At 35.2% G+C, this 21542-nt stretch overlaps 1 protein-coding gene across 1 annotated transcript in view; it reads left to right on the top strand.

Annotated features, from left to right (window-relative positions):
• The window catches only part of TLL1 (tolloid like 1), a 133950-nt gene that overhangs the window by 73971 nt on the left and 38437 nt on the right, over window positions 1–21542 (top strand). The window contains exons 7-11 of the mRNA XM_032187417.1: window positions 1889–2067; window positions 3931–4036; window positions 7149–7273; window positions 13170–13285; window positions 20235–20337. Coding sequence (XP_032043308.1) covers window positions 1889–2067; window positions 3931–4036; window positions 7149–7273; window positions 13170–13285; window positions 20235–20337 — 629 coding nt within the window. The remainder of the gene's footprint in view (window positions 1–1888; window positions 2068–3930; window positions 4037–7148; window positions 7274–13169; window positions 13286–20234; window positions 20338–21542) is intronic.

Below are 21542 nucleotides of genomic sequence, written 5' to 3'. Positions count from 1 at the left end.
TATATATTTTATACATATTATCTATTCTTTATATATTTTGAGGATAGTAACATATGAAAAACAGTCAGTGTAATAAGGAATTATAATAATGTGAAAATCATTTTTCCCCAACAGTATTTTAAAGATAGGTTCAAAATTCTTGATACAACCCTCTGAGGCTGTTATAATAACATCTTTTGTATAAAATAAATGTTGTGGCCATTATAATTCTAAGATATTACTATCTTTTTTTTTTTTTTTTCTTTGTTATATCTATTCTTCATTTTAACAAAAACTGCAAAAACAGTGTATGCTTACTAAGGACAGGTATTGTCAACTAAAATGTTCATGTCTATATTCCTCTAATGTTCATATTAGGTTGTTTTAGAAATCTAGCTGTATGAGGCAAAAAAGACCAATCAAGGCTGACTTACCAGCTGATTAACTGTAGTGAAGACTTTCTGCTACCACAATACCTGAAAGTAAAAAGAAGCACATGTTCAAGTCTGTAGAACTCGTTATTGGTATTGCTCCCATAGCTGCCCTTCCTTTATTGCCCACAGAGGTATAGGAAGGATAGAATCATGCTCCATGCTAGCATTGACCTCCTCAAGGACCAAATACTACATAAAAGTTGCATCAGATGTATTTTTTTTTTTTTAAGTGGGAGGAAGTGGAGGTGAACTTTTGCTTAGCACAATTCTGTTCCACCTGACTGCAGAATTACAGAGATTACAGAATTACAGATGGGAAATCATACTCTTATTAAGGAATATAATGTTGGCTTGAAATAATTAAGATTTTCAGAGGTGGAAGAGAATCACAATTTCAGGTTGTTAAATTTCAGATTGTCTTCCATTTCTTCAGTATTTGTTTACTCTAGATTCTCTGTTTTGCTGGCATAGTCAGCAGACTTCTTTTCTAATGAAAAAGGAAGCAAACTTCTCAGATAAAAGTTGACAGTATAAATGCTGAAAAGGGGATCTTTGTTCCTTAAGTTTGCACTGGAATCATGAAAATACAGCAGAAGAGGAATGAAACATTGGAGTGGTTGTGATGCATTTTTTTCCCCTTGTGAAAATTAATTTCTGTGACTAAGTTTCCTAAGGGTTTCTACTGCAAGAAAACAGGAGTAGGAGAAGAAATGGTTCACTAATATTCAGAGCATTCAACTTCCTGGTACAGAGTTACGGTTAATGTTGTACATCACCCATAGCCAGAGGAACAGAAAATGTGGAGCAATTTCTCAGTGGCACCACAGGATTTAATATCTATTCCTACTGTATTTTCAACTGCATGCTAATGGATGTCTGAATCATTTAACAGACTACTGTTTCACTTGTATCATTTTACAAACAGAATTAATAATATAGGGTGACTTTTCAGATCAAAAAAAAGCAAACTTATCAGACCTGAGTGACCAAGACTGGAGGGTGCTGTCCAGGTATACAACAGAAATGTAGTGCAGAAGAAACCTTTTGATTTTTCCACTTCCCTGTGCATGCCTGTAAGAGTGCATGGGCAAGAAAGCAGTGAGTATATGGGTGAGAATGGTACTTCCAGTGAACTTTATTAATTCTTTGAGTGAAAATGCATTCCTGTGTCATTCTGAAATAAAAGAACATGTGACAATTCTGTTGATCACAGCTAGCATCTTATGGAAGACCTTGAATAAATAAATGAATAAAAATTATAAATCATGCATGTGATTTTTATTGGGAATACTAGATAGTAAGTTGTTCCTGCACTAGTTCTAGAATTTGAGAGACTTCAGAAACTTCATGGTGTATTGTTCTGATGATTGTTTTTAAAATGTATGTATATATTTTGCAGATTTTAACTGAATTTCATAAATGGTTTGAAGAAATATACATGAAAACTTTCATCTGTGTTTGTGTTTTAATTACAGGTGCTGTTCTTATGTGGGTCGAAGGGGAAATGGTCCTCAAGCTATATCTATTGGCAAGAACTGTGATAAATTTGGTATAGTTGTTCATGAACTGGGTCATGTTATAGGTTTTTGGCATGAACATACACGGCCAGACCGAGATGACCACGTCACCATCATTAGAGAAAACATCCAGCCAGGTGAGATATTCTGATAAATATTTTTTTTGGAAAAAAAAAAAATCTGCTTTTGCTTTATTTGCTTGAGTTTCTTAAATCTGAGTGCTCTGTAACAATAGCAAAAATAGGCATTTGTTTGCTATTCCTCTTAGCTAAACCGATCCCAAGCTGACTTAAAAATAAAATACTGCAACTAAAACAATATTTTCTAAAGGTCTGGCCAAGTTGCAAGTCATTAAATGTTATTGGCTAGGAGAGAAATAGTAATCAGACTCAACCTTTGAAGAAAAGTTACTATTAAAGCCCTTTTTAATTTTTCCGTGGTTGAGAAATGCCTTTGCCCTCATAGTCTTTACTGAATGATAACTAGAGACATGTAGATAGATTCCTGTTTATCTGTCCAGAAAGTTGAGATTTGGAATGAAAGCTGAACACTGAATCTGTGACAGAAACACACTCTTTCCATAGTTTCCAAATCACAGGTTTCCTTCAGAGCTTGCTGCTTTAGCTGGTGGCCTTGGTGTCCTCAAGGCAAGGCATCTGAGGAACCCAAGAGCATGAAACTGACTGTTATCTGTTTGTCAGTCTAGATGTTATGCTTGCTTGAGTCATGTGGCAAGCTGGAAGAAAGCTAGGCACGTTTAATTTGCAGTGTTCATAATTATACATAGTCTTTTTAAACACTGATTTTTACCTATGGTAATTCTCTGAAGGTTCAAGAAGGTGTGAAGCCGAAGCAAAAAAATGTCCAGCGATAGCATGGAGTATTTTTCTGTTCCTATAGAAAATGTTTGAAAACAAAGTAGATATGAGGTACAATAGACCTTTTGCCACCTCAGGTAGGACTTGGGAGAAATCTCGCAGCTGATGTGTGTCTCTGAAGTCCTGAAAGGCTTCCCATATCCAAGCTTTCCATCTATTCTCTCTCACCAACTTGCATAGATTCTGTTAAGTGCTTATCCCTTAGGCTTTTTCTGTGATGGGGAAAATCCACTGCAGTGTCATCCTTAGCCTCCTGCTCTCTTCTTTCAGTTGTCTCTCCAGCTTCTGGCTGAAACCACTTCTTGTGGTGTGGTGTCAGCTTGAGGATCACTAAATGAGAGAAGGAATTCATCACCGCTAAGGCAGTTGTTTTTTGTCATGCTATGCAAATGAACTTTATTAATAATGTTAATGTTACTGTAGGGTTTTTCTTTATTATTTATTTAATAATAATTTCATATATAAAACAGCATTAATATAATATTTATTTAATTTATTGTTCATTGTTTATTTATTATTTACTTATGCAAGATACCAATATGAATTAGATTAAGGGGTGCTTTGTTTCTCTGTATACATGATTAAGGCAAAGAATTCCTGGTCTGAAATTATGAACTAAGTATCGTGCTTCTGTTCTACTTTTGTTAAGTTGTAAGAGCTAGACTCATGAAAATGTCACTTTCTAGTATTTGAAGTACATGGCTGCTCTGACAGTAGCCTTTGTGGAAGCAAAGTCACTTTAGTATCCAGTCTAGAGAATCTAAAATGAGGAGGGTTTTTCTAGAGTGTTTACTGTCAAAATGAAATTAAAATCCTCCTCTGAAATTAAGAACCAAGCTAGAAAATTTTGTGGATTCTTCATGAAGTGCAGCATATAATATATGGGCACTTCATTTTTCATTTGGGTTAGGTGAATGAAAACAGCCTTTCTAAGTGTCAATATTTCAGAAGATACGTGTCTGTTCTCTTAGTTAATAAAAGCACACAGTTACTCCCAAAATATTTATGCATGTCAGTGAGTGATCAGGTTAGGATCTTTAATGTTTTTCTTTTCCTGTTTGTTTTTTTTTTATCTTCACAAAAAGAGATATTACAGAGACTCTAATTATCAATCATCTGTAGGTCAAGAATACAACTTCTTGAAGATGGAGCCTGGAGAGGTGAATTCTCTTGGGGAACCGTATGATTTTGACAGCATCATGCACTATGCCAGGAACACCTTCTCAAGGTTGGAGTCTCAGGTTATACCTTTTGACTTTTAATTCTATTCCTCTCTATGAATACTAAGAAATGTATTTCTTTAAAAACAAAACAAAACAAAAAACTATTCTAGAATCAATTAAAATATCCCTTGCTATATAGTATCCTTATAGCAGTCAAAACACAGCTTGTTTATTTTAAGTCTGAATAATTTAATTTTATTTTTAAATGCATTTCATTTCTGCACAGTTTCAAAGCAGACTTTTAATCTTGCTTCAGTTCTTTACATTTTTTTAGGACGAGATAATCTAGAAACATAATTCTTTAGCACTTGCCTTTTTTTTTGGTAATACTTTTCTATCCTGGAAAAGGTTACATTTAGAAAAAACAAATGAATGAAATGCTTAGGCATTTTAAGTATAACATGATCTGTTGAAGAGAAAGTGTCCTTTGCATAACATCTGAGTAACTATGGTTTATGTGGGTAGAACATGTTATAATATTAGGAAATCTACCATGCAAACTGCAGCCTTTGCAAAGGCTGTAGCCAACAATTTATACCAGAGGCTGCAGACTCTTCTGTATTGTTTGTGCAGATTGTCACTGTCATCAGAACCAGATAATGAGGAGTTCTGCTGCTTTTCCTCCAGCCTGTTGCAGGCTGGTCTGTTCTCAGCTCACATGGGAGTGTGAAACTCTGAAACTCTGAATGGGTGTGAAGAGCTGTATAATGAGCTGTTCACCTCGGATAGCTTTGGTCTGGAGAAAAAGTGAAGCAGGAGTCTTTCACCTGGTCTCCTATTATATTTAATACAAAGTTGCAGTCCAGCTAATTACTCTTTACAATTTCCAGAGTAATATAGATTAAAAAAATTCTGGGAGAAGAAAAAAAAAAAAAAGACCACAACAACTTGTTTGAAAAATCATTTTTACACAATTTCATGAATTTTAATTCAAAAACACTACATTAACAAATAATATATATTGTAAAGCAGCTATGATTTTGGATAATCACTAGGCAATCTGAAATTTAGAAGTAAACTGAAAACCACCAGAAATCTCACCAGCCTTTCTTGCAAGCATAAAACACATTTCTTAAGCTTATTGTCTCCAAAAATAGATGGATAATTAAAAGATATCCTACCAAAGAAAGTGCTCAGCATATTCATAGCTCACCCCGGAAGAGCATGGGAATGCTCTACATGAGGTAGATATTAGTCATATTGCTTAATCCAGATACAGATGAATTACCTTAAGGAAGAGATTATAGGAACCTATATAAAATGGAGCAGTTGAACAAGTTGGAACTCTCCAGAGTCCTAGGGCAATGACAACATCAAGATAACTTGAATTTTGGGCCCCGATCTCACCACTTTACAAGCTGGCAAAAACTGATAGTGCCATGAATAGGCATGCCATGCCCCAAGGTGCAAGAGGTTGTTACTTCATGCTATTTAAAAAAAAAAACATCAAAATCCTGAGGTCATGTAGATTCGCTGTAAATTATCTTGAAAGCATGAGTTGTACTCAGTGTGGAATATTGCCAGTTGTTTGTTGTTAGACTTTACTCACCTGAATAAGAAGGATAAATCACAAATCATCACAAAGTTTTAGTCACACACTATAATATAGTTCATGCTTTATTAAAACTGTTACTAGCTGTTACTGTATTAAAGTACATAGCAGAATAGTGCTAAGACATCCAAGAGGATGGTTTGAACATTTTTCAAAACAGGAATAGCATCAGTTTCAGATTGTTCCAAAACTTGGTGGAAAATAGGATTATAATTTATAGAAAGAAACAGTTTAAAAAAATATTAATGCACCTTATTTCTAGAAACCAAGTAATATCATAAGTAATTTATTTCAGTGTTTAGATTAAAGTAATGTCCTAAGCTATTTTTTTGTTTGTTTTTTCCTTTTTTCTCTCCCCCCCCAAAAAAAATAAAAAAAATCTGTAGTGATGCCACAAGAAATCTGCCTGGGTAAAGAGAGTAGTATGTACCCTTAGTGCTTAAGGTTGTTCATTTATTGTCATTTGAAAAGTAATCTATATTGATAAACAGTATTCCTGACTACAAAGATCCTTGAAGTTCATTCATTTTTTTGGACCTACAATATATAAAAATAACAATTTGACTTTTCAGTACAAGCCCTACAAGGACACAAGAGAGTATCAAAAAGTTAAAGAACAAGAGAAACAGAAACAGGTTAATCTGTTAACTTCCATTTTATTGGATTTTAAGTGTTTTCCAATTCTGTAACATGATAATGGAACATTTTTGTATGTTCTTCTTCTAAAATTAATTTGAGACTATTTTGACTATTTATTCTCAATTTGAGAATATTTTGAATCATATTTAAAATCAGGGAAATTTTGAATAAAACTACAGATTTGGATCAAATTTGCTTCTCTATTACTCCTAGTCACTTAGGGTAAATGTTATTGAAATCACATATGGTAAGTTGACATATATTGTTGTAAAGCAAGAAGAAGGTGCCAGGCAACCAATTTATATTTTAGAAAGAGCAGCAGCTGAAGTAGAGTTAGATCTGTTATAACACCTGACGGAACCATACTTTCACATTAATAATAAAAATATATATATATTCACTAAAAACATGGGAATGTTTCATGAAAACATTGGATTTGCAGGCATGACTGATTTTATTTGCTCTTACTCACGTAAGTCAGACATTAAGACTTTTTTTTAAAACTCTGTTAGAAATAGGAACTTTGTGATTAAGAATTTTGTTACAGGGTCTTATTTATGTACTTCTATATTACTTCATAATTATTTTTTTCAATCTAATGGTCTGAGCAGCATTGCCTTTTCCCTGTGTAATCTTGTAGGAGTAAGAATTTTCCCTCCTGTTGTCTGATAGAAATCTAGAAGGTCATATGTTAATTGATGTACTGAAAGAATAATTCTTTTTTGTAACATTGCATAAGTTTTGCCAGCTTGAGGAATTTTTCTAATTTGTTTTCTCTATTTAATGTTCTGCATTTTACCCTTTTATGCCAAATGTAAATTCTAGATTTACAAAGTAGCATTATACATCCATCAAACTCAGAGAGTTTTATGATAGAAACTTGATAGGTTTTTTTGGGGTCTATTTTTTATTTTTATTTTTTTTAGGGGCATGTTTCTGGATACCATTCTCCCTTCCCGTGATGATAATGGTATACGACCTGCCATTGGCCAGCGTACCCGTCTAAGTAAAGGAGATATTGCACAGGCAAGAAAGCTGTATAGATGTCCAGGTATTGCACCATGAACAAACAAAAAACACATACTAGCAATTGTTTGACTTCGTTATTCAAGTTGAAAGATGATTTTTTTGTGTGTGTGTCAGCTGCTTAGTAGTCTGGTTCCATGTTGGCAACTGACGTATTCAGTTCAAGAACTGAATCATTAAAAATCTTGTAGGTAAGGTCTCTGGAACGCAAAGCACTTAAGGATAGATAAACTGCATGGAACAATATTTAGTTTCATGATGTTTCAGTCTGTTTTGCTTAGTTGTTCAATGACTAGAAAAGTAATTATGTTTAATGTCACTTCTGGTTTACATATTTGCTGGGTAAAATGAGCTGTGAAATTAGGCAGAAGAATTGCTTCTAATGTACATCAGGACTGGAGTCCTGTTTGTTCTGAATTTTAGTGGAGTGTGAAATGAGTAAATTTAAATTATTGCAATCAGCCCTGAACAAACTTTCCCCCCCCCCCCAAATGTCAGGAATTGGTACAGGCCATGACATCTAAGGTATAAACTGTCTTTTATGGATGAACAGGCTAGGTCTTATTACAAATGTTATACAGTTGTAAAAGGTATGTTTAGTATTTGAATATTTTCTGCCTCATCCTAGCATCTTATAATTTCAATACAAATTAATATTTTATCTCAGACTGTCTGTCTGTCTCAGAGACATGAGAGGCAACTCCAGAGTAACCAAAATTCAATACTATGGGAGCTAATTCTTCTCCAAGTGCTAGCAGAATGGTGGAAATTTCAAAGTAAAAAGGTTTTACTTTTCTTGCTCTGGCTATAGCTGCAATCTGTTTTAAGCTTTGATTTAAACTGAAACATTTCAGAACAATATCTCTCAGCCAGGTCATTGTGGGAGGATAGGCAAAACAACTCTGTGTCAAGTTTTACAGACCTCCTGCTCCTCTTGGGACTTAATGAAGGCACAGTAACTGTTTCAAGTCAGTTATATGGCTGCTTTTTACCATCTGATCAATACAGAAGGACTGACGTGATGGAGATTTGTATCAGCATCAGTGGGTTATACTGAAGATGTAGATCTGATTTGATGTGCGTTATATTGCTGAAATATACTTTTGGTTTGTACTGTAAGTACATCAAATCATAATGTTCTGTATATGGAGAACATGCACAGTGCTCATGGTTTTACCGGAGGAGAAACCACTTTAACATATTTTCTTTAACAACTGCTCCAGTTAGAATAATGTTTTTTTTTTTTTTCTGTTCTTTTGGTATGGAAAGAACTTGAATAATATAATTCTTCTTGGCAGCATTCTATCTAATAAGAGTATATAGACAGTAACTGTTTCATAAATGCAGAAAATAAATGTATACATGTATATTGATAACAAAATTTTTGAAGACAAAAATATTCTATAGAATCAAAATAGCTGTGAACATAGCCAGTGTCTTTTATCACATTGATTAAAGTGTAAAAAAAAAAACACAAAACAACAAAAACCATCACCACCAACAAAAAACAACCCACCAGCCTTGGTTGTTGAGTGCTGAGAAAGAGAAAATGGGCTTTTAGAGCTAATGTTCAAATAGTTATTCAGAGAAAATGTCCTTTTCATATAATTCATGAAAATGTATAATAATGAGTTATCATTTCTTTCATTATATTCAAAATATTGCTTAAAGTCAGTGTTCAGTTTCATGTGCTCAGTTGTTTTGCCTTAAATGCAATACAATTAAAGGACAGGAAATAGGAATTCAAATCAGTATTTCCCAGAGGTACGTGCTTCTTTGATAAATGTTGCAGTATTGTATATGTTTCTCTTGGAGTTCTAGTTAGTGCCACAAGCAGTTTCTGGTTGGAGAAGCCTGTTGCATTTTCTGGGGCCCATGAGCATGAAGCTGAGCTCAGGGCTCCTGGAGAAATCAGGTGCAGTAGTGAGGCAGCTGATTCCTGGATTGTTCTAGCTAGGCAGGATATTCAGTAACATTATTCAGGAAAGATCTTAGTGACTGAGAAGCAGATTTGAGATTGGTGAAGCTGTCTTTCATCAGCTGAGCAAGTGCCAGGACTCAGTGGCCTTTGAACAGCAATTTTGATTTAGTTTTATTTTTTTCTTAGGATTTTTGTCAGAAGAAAACATAGATGCTGATAGGGATCTAGTTGCATTTTAATCAAGGTCTCATTATTCTGCCATGTAACAACGTAAAGCAAGCATGTGAGTTGAGAGTCCCTCCTTTGCCAGCCTTATTTTTAAATTTGTCTTGCCATCTGAGAAGAGTTTTTGATATTTAAGGCTGGATGTATTACAGTTTTGTCTGCTCGATAGGATAACACAACATTATTTCTTTTGGTGCAACTGCTAAAGTTAAGTAGGTTTGCTATCGTAGTCCTACATGTATGTAGAAATTGCAGTTGATTTAAAATGCATATGTAACTTCATAGGAACAAGAGAATAAGAAATAGAAAATGATAGAGAAGTATGCTGCTAGGCAGAAAGAGAGGACAAGAAAAGTGGGCAGAGTGGGACTGAATAATGGATGGCAGTAGAAGGTTGCTCAGATGAAGAGAAGGGAGATGTAAGAAGTTCAGCAAATTTCCAAATTGCCAGGATCTGTGACAGTATGTGTGGAAAAAGAACAGATGAAGATTACCCAGTTTGGTTCTTTCTGATGTTCTTGCTATTCCTCAGGCTTAATTTACTGCCTTGACTACTAGATTCTAGATTAGAAAAGAACATCCACCTTCAAAAGCCAGTCTTTATTGACTACATAAGAAAAATTAAAATTTTTATGTTAAGACCTTTTCCCTGTAATTCATATATTTCTTTTCTCTAGGATTCCTATAAAGGGGAATCAACAGTAACCCACCGATTTAAATTTTTGGTTTCATGAGTTTATCATATAAGGCATGACATCTAGGAAGAAAAAAAAAGTGGAGAAAGCATTGGCCATGATAATGATTAACTACAGAATTAAAAAAATATACAAGTGATTTGTAAAGCAGAGGTCTATGAGATAAAAGTTGCATTTAATTTATTTTGATATGAAATACACGAAAACTAGTTCTGAGGAAATTTAAGTATGTGTTTGTTATTATGTTTTTACTTTTACCTTTCTTTTCCAAAGTGAAGTCTGTTACTCATGGACTGTAACACACTAAAATGTGTAAAATATACCATTTTACAAGCCTATTCACAAATAATGCAGCTGCACAGTCTAGTTACAGAGAAAAACCTTAAATTCTTTAGTGACAGAGTTTTAACAGTTTCAATAACCACTGACCAATTGTAGAGGAATGTGCTTTAAATAAGAAGAGCTCAAATATTAACCCTTTAACATCAGCTCTGGAAACCAGCCTGGAACTCAGATTCCACAGATAATTAATTCAGCTATTGATTAACTTAAACTACATTCCCCTTCAGTAACCAGAAATTAAAAAATAAATTGTAGATATTGTGAAACATATAAAACCCAAAATTATTTTATAAATTCTAGTTATGTTAATAGAAGTTATCCAATTATTATTTTTTTCTTATGCTTGCCTTATGTTCAGAAGTATTTATGAAAATTTTGATTCATTGGAGAGCTCACAGGCATTTAATATTTACATAAGTTAAATAGTTAGATGAGCTAGCTTTGTGCTATATAGCTTTATTCTTTAACTTTTATATAAAAAAAAATCAATGACAGCTTTTCTTCTGCTGAAGTATGTAGTTTTATGTCTATATGTAAATTCTGTATATGGAGCATGGAGAAAATAATCCTGTACATTTTAGAATTTCTCTTGGTCATAAAGAGTGTTCAAAAGCTACTATACTCTGTTAGTTTACTTTTATAAATGGTTACTTAAGGACTCTAATAGAGTAAGGGATAATTATGCCAGTGTTTTTCCTCTTGCCCTTTTACTAATTGCAGGGCTGCATTTGAACTGACTTCTAGTATGTCTCAAATACTTGGATAGCATTTTGCTTGCTTACATACTTCACATTATGTATAAATGTCCATGGCATGACTTCATAATGTCAATATTTGTGAGTTGAAGTTAAATTTAAATGAAAAAATGCAACGTGAACAGAGAAGGTTGGACAAAGAGCATTCTCCATCAGATGCATGTGTCATCTGCTGAAGGCTTGCTTAGTAACTAACATTGGCAAAATAGTTATTTAACTAAAGCAAAAAGATGATGTACTAAAATTTGAAATTATATTTGTACTCCTTCTGAGGGTATGCTGATGCAGTATAGTCTGACTGAAGCCATGCATAAAGGCAGGAATAAGGGAGGGCTCTAAGGGCTCTTCTGATCTAAGAGTGAAACACTTGGATTTTCCTTAACTGTCAGCATGTCTCCTGCTCCGCGTATCTCTGCTTTGGGTTCTAGTTTCCTCTGCTCCTGTACAACACTATGAATTTACCCTTGGTCTTCTCTTAGATGCTTTGCATATGTATTGTAACCTATGATATAGCTCAATAGCACTTGAGGAATGGGAGTACAATACTCTGCAATTTATTCAAGTTTTCATTCATTGCCATGTTAAAAATAAACTGTGGTTAATTATGGATATAGCGTTTTCACTGAAAAGGCTTTGTACAGAAATAATTATTTAGTACTGAATACCTTTTGTATATGTGTCATTTTCTGTGAATGTCTGTGGTTTTTTTAGACATAAAACCCACTTTTTTAATGACAGGAGGAAAAGATTTTTTTTTATTTTATTTTTTTTCCCATTCCTAAAGAACATGGTGACAGTAACTTCAGCTATTAAATTTTTGGGGGGCTGCAAAAATCTTTTTCTCTCCTCATCATAATAACCATTTCAGTGTCAGAGAGCATGTTTAATGCCTTGAATGTAGCTTAAGCCTGATATTACAGTGTAGTTGTCAGATTACATCTTAGATGCATTTTAACAAGACAGCCTTTACAGCTGCATTGTTTCTTTGTCATAAACAATCTTTTGTCCCCTTTTATTTAAAGATTTTCCAGATCATTTATAATTCATTGAGATTTTGATGGATACAGTGGTTCACCTGCTGGCAGTGCTATAATTTGAAAGCACTGCAGATCTGATTACACTGTCAGTCATGGGATAATACTCTCAAATTCACATCTTTCATATCACACCTGCAAAATCAGTGGGTGAAACAACTTGATTGAAGGTCAAAAAGATGACTGACTGAGGTGTGACAGCCTACCAGAATCAGTTTTAATGGGGAAGGATGGCAGGAGCTTGCAATGCTGTATTTTAGTGTGCAGGGGAATTATTAATCAGTCAGCCAGCAGCTAGTAGCATGATTGATGGGTGAGATATAGGTTCTAAAAGCTTCAATAATAAAGAATATAAAATCCTTCAGTACTTTAGGACTTTACATTGGCTTTGCTTTATTACTCTCTCTACAAATCATTGTTGCAAGAGATTGAGTTGAAAATAGGACTTAAGTTTTCTATACCAATGTATATGAGTGACTTTAGGTCAGCCCAGTCTCTCATGTGGGCAAAGTACTAAATCAAATGAAACCTCTGACAAAATTCCAGTATGGTGGCAATCACACCATGTCAGTTTTTGTTTTAGGTTTGTTTTAGTTCATAAAGGATGTGACTAAGGGTGTGGCTAACTTTTTTTCCCTGCAAAATAGTTATATATATAATTTTGCAGTTGATGGACAGCAATGACATTTTTAAGACTGCTGTAATTTTGGTTAAGTCAGCAGACAGCACACAAGTGAAACAGTTCATGGAATAAAAACATCCTGTGTAAAATGGAATGAATGTCAGATTGGCTTAAAATCACTGTTTTGAATAAATCATAAAATAACTAGTCTGTTTTCCATTCTGCATCTGCAGTGAGTTAAATGCATTCTAAATAGATATTGGAAAGACATTTTTCTCTGGTAGGCACATTCAATTTTATATTTTTACTGTATTTTGTTTCTTTCAGCCTGTGGAGAAACACTGCAGGAATCTACAGGCAACTTTTCTTCTCCAGGCTTTCCAAATGGTTATCCTTCCTACACGCACTGCATATGGCGAATCTCTGTGACCCCAGGAGAAAAGGTATTCTTAACATTCTCTCAGCTAAACACAGATATTATTTTTAAAGTAAAATGTTGCATTTATGTTTAAAGCTTGCAGAATAGTTGAAAATCATGGTAGGCCATAGGCCATGTCTCTTGAATGGGACCATGAATGCTGTGCCATTGATTTGACTGTGGTCTGTGGCAGTAGACCACAGTAGCATCCATTCAGTGGCTTTCCACATGAAATGAAGTCATGATTTCAGTCTGCTATGTGTCTACGTCATGAAACCCCTTCAAAACTGGCTTTCAATGCAGTTGGCGTCTTGGCAAAGAGGTAGTTCAGATTCTGGGATGGTCTCTTCTCCAGTACGGGCTCAGACAAGCTGAGCTGCCTGGGACTGGTAGCTGGGCTCAGCCTGAGGGAGATCCTTGTTATGCTGAAAGAGATTTTGTGAAACAGTAATAAAGGAAAAAAAGTGGTATTTTGGGTGTCCCTGGTATTATTTTAATGCATAGGGTTTTAATTTCTGGGTGTCAGTTTAGGGAAAATGTGGATAAAGAGATTGGTTTGGTGAGAGCAGTTTGGGCAGAAAAGTTTGCCATCCCACTGAAAGCAAAACCTGTTTTTCTTGTGTACACTTTCAAAACATACTAGCTGAATCTTGCTTTAAAGTATTGGCTCAAATATTAGCCTGCCTCTAAATAAGGATAGAGGGAGAAATGAGAAGTTTCATGTTCAGACAAAATATGCAGGGAAAATAATATTGTAAGTTTCTTTACAGGAAGCAGTAGCCAATATTAAGCAAATACTGCCTGAAGACTGAGAATTCAGACCCACCACCAGTCTCAAAACTGGGAAGTCCAAAGAGGAAAACAGAGCATTTGCCCCCAGATATTTCAGTTTTGTCAGTTTTCTCCCACTCAATATCGGACATAGTTTCTCCAAGTTGGATTACTTTTTCTGTGTTTCTTTCAGGTTAGGGTCCTAGTAGACACCAAGAATATATGTCCCTGATGTGCATCCTGAGGAGCTGTAAAAGCATTTGCTAGTGTGAGGAATGAAAGCGAAGTCATTTGGACTGTGTTCACCCTCCTCTGGGCAGGAGCCAGTGACAGGAGGAAAAATAAACATGCTTGGAAGGTGTGGGTGGCTCTGTAGGTTTGCAGGGAAAAACGAATGAAAACAGTTGAATAAGAGAAGGGTTGCACAAAAGATGCAAAGTAATCTAGATAAGTAACTTTATATTCCCATTATTTGTGTTGCTTCTTACACACAGCTTCTTAACAACAAAAATGGCTTAGGTTTCTTTCCTGTTTCTCAGTTATAAAAGTCAAATGTTCATCTACAGTTATTGTTGGCTTCTGAAAATAACATTAATATATGAGTTGGAAAATTATGACGCTTAAAATTTATAGCACACTCACAAGTTTGCACAACTGTATCTGCGAATGTTGGTAACTATAATATGTTTGTAGTACTATTATAATGCCTTGAGATTGTTACCACTAATGAGCTGTAGAAAAGCTTAAGCCCTGTCCTGAAATCAGCAATATTAGGAGACCAGCTCCCTTCCAATCCTAGTCCCCTCTCCAAGGGAGAAAATGATTAAACCCTGTTTTCTTGTTGTAATCTGACGTATTACGTCCTGTCTGTAGGGCACTGTTCTGACCTCCAGCTCTCATAGTCTCCATAGAATTCAGCGAGAACAACATAAATGATATTTGTGCTAATGCCAAAAAATCTGTTTTGTCAGTGCTATTCCCACAGGATAGTGCCTTACTTTATTTGCAGCAAGTACTTGATGCAGACAGTGGAGTGGCAGAAATGAGGTCTAAATGTTAACTAATGCATATTGCATGTTGCCTTGGACACACTTATTATGCGTGATCCCAAGTTTTTTCAGCCATTTATGATAACATATTCACATTATGAAGGGAAATAAATATATATTTAAATCTATGTCTTTCCTTTTTTGCTGTTTTGACCCTGATAGATCTCAGAAATGTCAGATGGTGGTTAGAGTACATATAAGTACATCACATCATGTTCTGAAACATCAGTGAGCACTTTAGTCACCTAAAAATAAACTGAAAAAGCATCAGTCCAGATTGTTTAGCTCTTGTCTCTTATTTACTGAGATTTAGTATTGTGCTGTTTGAGCATAGTTTAGAGAACTCTATTCTATCCATGCTGCTTTCTACATGTACAGACACCTCTGATCTTTGTCAGGAAAATCAGTGAAGGACAGGACTGCAGTGGTACACTCTGGCTGTAGTAATTGTTTTATTGGTAAAGATTATAAATTGGCAGCCCAGTGTAAAATAAATATGTGCATCCCTATGACTAAAACAAGGCAGTTCATTCACCTTTTACTTTCTCCTGAGATTTAAGACTACATGGTAAATAGCTGTACACAGTATACCTATACATAGAAAAATCTCTGGGGGAGGATGGTGTTAGTAACACTGTATGCCCTCTTCCAGGGTGAATCCCTCCTTCTGGTGTGTAGAGGTGTTGTTGGCATGGGGACTTTCAACTCTGCCAGTGTTGTTGTTGGTTTTTTTTTTTTTTAACCTTTCTTTCTGAATAAGTTACATTACTTCCTATTTTTCCTTAATTTTTAAGTGAATGATGAAATAGGACAGGTAACTCCTTAGGTGAGATGAGGAAAATGCCACTTGCAGAAAATTTAGTTAGTACTGTCTGGTGTTTGCTAAATATCCCAGGTGCTGGGCAGTATGATATATTCTAAAGCTGCAGTAGCACAATTGAAACTGCTGTGTAATCAATAATTCTTGAATTGCACTGACAAACATCCATTGATTGTTTTTTCCTGTGAAGAGTTTCAGCCACGTTGTCCCCTTGAACAAGCTCTGCCCTGTCTCTATCTGTCCTTAATACTTTGCAGAATTGCAGAAAGAATCTTATATATTTTTATTCTTGCCAACCAAAAATCATGCTGTGACAGACTGGGGGTTCTGCATATGGGGTTATGCTCTTGAATACTAGTCAATGTTAAGGAATTGCTGTATCATCAAATACCTTGGCAAGTCAGAGTCAGGCTGTGAAGGTTATTTCATATAGTTTCAAAGACAGGGACCATTAAGGAGGCTTATTACATTTTAATGGTTTCCATTTAGATAGCAGCCCTTTGGGATCGTGACATGATCACACCTAAGTAACACAATCCTTTTCCCTTTTCTGTCCTGGTGACTAAGGTTTGGAGAAAGGCAAATTTGCAAACAGAAAACAAAGAAATCTGATGTTTCAGCTGTGTCCTGCAAAATGGAAAACTTGTGGCTAGACTCATGAGAGACCTCAAGGCTGTAAACAGCTGAACCATGGAGAGGGCATAGGATGTGGCTTCCATAACCTGCTTCCAACAGAGCCAGCTGAGTTAGCTTAAGCAGACATGGAAGGTAGCCTGACCTTCATCCAGCTGTCTGCATCTCATCTGAGTAGAGAAAAATCCTCCCCTTTGAGAACCCCTCTGCCTGCATGGCTGAGATGAGGTTGACATGGATGGAAAAGGATGAGTAGACTGCTAAGGGCCGTAGAGGACAAGTAGACTGCTAAGGGCAGCCTAGTAAATGCCAGCTGAGAGTGTCAACTACTGCTTTGACACATGCCTTTTTTGGGCCTACAGCACAATAATCTAGAAACTGAATATTACAACATTGAATGATTTATGTCAAATTTCTCAGTAATACTAGAAAGGAAACAGTATTCCTATTTTGCAAAATAAAAATAAAAAAATAATAATAAAAAAATAATTCCCCAGCAAGGGCCTAGTGAAAACCTAGTAAAAAGGGGAAAGAAAATGAGAACCATACAAAGAGAGATATTGCATAATAGATTGAAGATAGAGGCTGTTAGGTAGAAACCCAGGTTTCTACCAACACTAGCTTGTTCTGTTGAGAGTGCATCCAGAGTGTGTGTTGTGCTTACTTGAATCATCTGAATTGTCCCTCTGCAGTTGAAATTCATTCTATTTAACCTGAATTGCTACATCTGAAATGGGAAACCAGTCATAAAGTCTAGCCCACAGAACTTGCAAAGATGCAGGAGGCTGAGAATCAAATCTTGGATGTCCCAGAGGTTAGTTAGTTCAAATCCTTGGAGTTAAACAGTGGACCGTCTGGATTTCTGGACTGGCTTTCATTAAAAACATGAACAAACAACCAAAAAACCCTACAACACTCCCTTCTTGCTCCACCGCAGTTCCCTACGTGCTCCAGCTCTTAATGGCACTGATTTGTTTGATGTATTTTCTATAAGAAAACTGTAACTCTTCTCATTCACTGAATGATTAAGTGAGAGCATTTCATTCTCCTTTAATTCCATGCTTAAGAGCACATCCACTGTCTACATAATACTTTTATTTGATTTTTTTTTTTTTTTTTTTTTTTTTTTTTTTTTTTAGGACTTTATTAGCTGTTTTTCAAAGTTCAGGGAAATGGAATCTATACTCAAGGCCAGGTAAAATATGGATATGGAAAAATAGCTCAAAATATTTGAATATGTATTCCCGCAAACTTGTCAGCGTAAGGAATGCATATGCTTTCATCAAAATATGTTCATTTCTATTGTAATTATTATTGCAACAAAGAGTAGGAGTTACATAGAAATTATCTGATTTCATATCAGTCTGTTCTTGTCTTGCAGCTCAGGACATAAGCCTGATATATAATTTGATCATCAATATAATTTGATGACTTTCAATGTTATGGGTCATTATGATCCACAGTGCTAATAGCAGTTGTGGACATGAGTTAATATTATTTAAATATTGAGGAGTTTCCAAAGCATCAAACTAACATCAAAGTGTACATTCTCTGCATACATATCTGAGACTAAATTACTACCTCCCTCTGTGGCCCTAAAGTGATATAAGGGAGGGGCCCAAAGACAGAGAGAACAGGCAATTTTTTTGCATCTGCTTCACTGAAAATGTTCCAAAGCTGCTTGCAGGATGTTCCCATGAAGAACACAGTGCTAGAGACAGACTGTGGTTTCAGCAACACTTATGGAAGTTTTGTGGATGTGGTAGCAGCTTGTGGGTGTAAATGTTTGGCCTTACTTAAACATCAGAACAGGTATCCGTTTATTCAGTGCTGTCCTGATGGTCCTTGGCATGTTTTGTGGCTCATACCTTCATCCCACAAAGCTGTGGCTGCCAGCATTAATATACCTTGCTGTACAGGATTTCTGGCTATTGGGTTTTATTTGCAGCTTCACAGATGTTTTCTGTTTCCAATGACATCAAATTAGTAAAGGTGAAAGCTACATCGCTTTTCATACCCATGAGCTTGATTTTTCACCCATCAGTAGGTTGCCAGCACTAGGTGGTGGGGTAAGATACAATACAGCCTTCAAGATAGAAATTTTCCCATTCTCCAATGAACACAACAGAGGGTTTTGAGAATATAATTGTGTGTGTGTACTTTTTTTTTTTTTTTTTTTTTTTTTTTTTGGTGAAAAGTAAGTGAAATCAAAATTTCTGCTAGCCTAATGTTAAGGGCTTTATGGGAGCTTTAAATTAGCTTCTTCCAATAGCTGTTTTTCTTTTGAAAATGCAACATTATGAAAAAGTTCTGCCTTTCTGGTTTACTATTGTAACACATCATTGTCTTTGGAGAGACTTGTGGTGCTTTCAGAAAAGGTGGAAGTCATCCCGCATGACTGTCTGGCCCATTTTTCCAGTTAGTAGTGTTACTAAGTAGTAGTAGTAGTTAGTAGCGTTACTCCTTGCAGTGGGACTAGGGGTAAATTCTTCTCCTTTCAACTGACACAAAAAGCTCCATGGAGTTATATTTTTGCACTACGAGGTATTTGCTACTATGCAGCAATTTCTGTTTGCTTTGTAATAGCAGGTTTTAGTTGTGAGTTCCTAGGATCAGAGCTAAAAATATTACCACTTAATGCTTATATGTAAATAAGGAAATTTTTTATAGTTAGTCTGAAATACTTATTAATCTACACTGAGGAACTGATTTGGGAGAAGATGCATTATTTTTCAGATATGCTTAAATCCAATTAAAGGAAATGAATTCAAAGAGATTTTATAATACAAAATATGAATGAGTCTTAATCTTCATGTTTTGACTCGTCCCTAAAATTACAGGGCATAACACTAAGACTGTCCCAGTCAGTCAGGGTCCAGCCTGTAGCTACTGTGAACCTACAATCAGTATAATCTATTTCTCTGTTAAAAGTGTAAGTTTATGGCAGGTTAAGATTAGTATTTCTAAACCAAAGTGGGATAATGTGGTGGTCTACAGTACCCCTGATATTATGTATTGAAAATATGCCTATTTACAGATGTGCCCAGTGAAATCAGGAGTCTAAGTTCCAGCAATGCAGAAAACTGAGATTTCTGTATAAAAGGCTTTATCAAAAAACTTTTTTATTAAAAAGCTTTATTTATAAAAAATATACATATAAAGCTTTTCATTACATCTGTGTGAAAAAGGAACTTGTGTTATTTCTTTTAATGATACTGTTTTCAGTATAATGGTCCACCATTGTCAATATATAACTTCTTTGAAAGTAAATTATCTTGTCAAAACAGTAGTTGAATGGAAACACAAACAAAAACAATTCTTTTTTACAGCTGTCAGTGCTGCTTATAGTCACAGAATGGAATGGAAGAAGAATTGGCAGGAGAATTATCAAATAACATACTTAAAACGAGATCAGCACATTATTTTACCATATGAGCATTCTTGAATTTGTATTTCTCAGTGAAAATCTCCTTGTAAGCAACTAAATATGTGTCTTGGATCTTCTTGACTATGTAAGAATAAATTAAAAACAACAACCTTTTAATAGTCCCATGCAACTTTTGCTTAGTATAAAAAATTAATTGAAGTTAATTATCTAAGCAATTGGGATCCTTTTATGGGTGACCACTGGCTTCTGTTCTGCAGAATGCTGTTGAGATCATTTTCTGGTAAGAATCATATGTGATTTCTTCTGATTGCAGATTGTTTTAAACTTCACTACAATGGACCTGTACAAGAGCAGTCTCTGTTGGTATGACTATATTGAAGTAAGAGATGGCTACTGGAGAAAATCACCTCTGCTTGGTATACAATTGTCCAGTGTTGCTCTGTCCATAGTTACATGGCTCAATCAGTTCAGTGGACTTCTAGCTTGCTATTGTACACACAATACTCTTTTTTTTTTAGGTGTCTAGAATGTATCTAAACTAAGGTGGGAAAACAACAACAACAAAAAAATGAAATGGTCTCAAATAAGTTGTTCATTTAATTTCAAACCTGAGCCCACCCTTTCATTGCAGCTAGCTGTTGTTCAGTTTCATGTGGGGAAAGAAACTACAAAACGTGCAACTTTTTGCTTTGCTTATGGGTGTTAAAATATGAAGTTTCCACAGGTGATTTCTGTATATGCGACCTGTACAGGTAATAGTACAGGTGCATGTTTTGTACTAGTCCTTTTGCCTTGGCAATATGACTTAAAATAGCATAGCCTTTATTTTTAAGGCTTTATTTTTAAAGCCTTTATTTTTAAAGTGTCAAGGAAGGGTAACTTTTCTGCTGTTCTGAACTCAACCTTTCCTTGTTAGTTCCATAGTCTTAAAATAAGTAACACCAGTTGAATAACACCAGGTTAAGTTTGACAACCCGTGGTCTTCTACAGTCTTAACTGGGAATTTCAGACCATCGGAAACATGAAAGTCTCCAACCTCTTAGGCCAGTTTTGTGGTTGTTTTTAGAAGATAGACTAAAAATAATTAGCATTTTAATGGCCACAATTTAAAAACAATCAAAAAGAGATAAAAGGGAAATAGATACAGGGGACAGCTTTTTAACAGTAATGCCTGTTTTCTTGAAAAGAAAAGAGGAAACAATTAAGACCAAACAGTAAATGCTCTTTCGTCTTGTTCCCTTCTGTGTCTCCTAAACAAATGAAATTTTCACCTACCTAGGATGAATTTAAAAGGATAGCATAGTACAGGGTCATTTGGATGTTAGTTTTTAAATCTCTTTGGTCCTTAGACACGATGAGCAGTATTACTGTGACACGGATTATGTTCATCTATTAAGATTAGTACTCATTTTACCCTCCCAAAATGCCTTGGTTTGTATGCACAGAAACATTCTATATCAATAATTTCTCAACTTAATTCCCCCAAGATGTTACAGTTTGACTTGTTAGCCTGACAGCAATGAAAAGCTTTATAATAAAATCTTTGTGTATTTACGTCCCAATCTGCAGAAACACGTGCTCCACCATAAGCATGTGAATAGTTCCACTGAGCTGGTTATGC

This window comes from Aythya fuligula, chromosome 4, assembly GCF_009819795.1.
Source record: "Aythya fuligula isolate bAytFul2 chromosome 4, bAytFul2.pri, whole genome shotgun sequence".
In the NCBI taxonomy this organism is placed as follows: Eukaryota; Metazoa; Chordata; class Aves; order Anseriformes; family Anatidae; genus Aythya; species Aythya fuligula.
The sequence above is the reverse complement of the archived record's forward strand: the minus strand, read 5'-3'. Positions and strand labels throughout refer to the sequence as shown.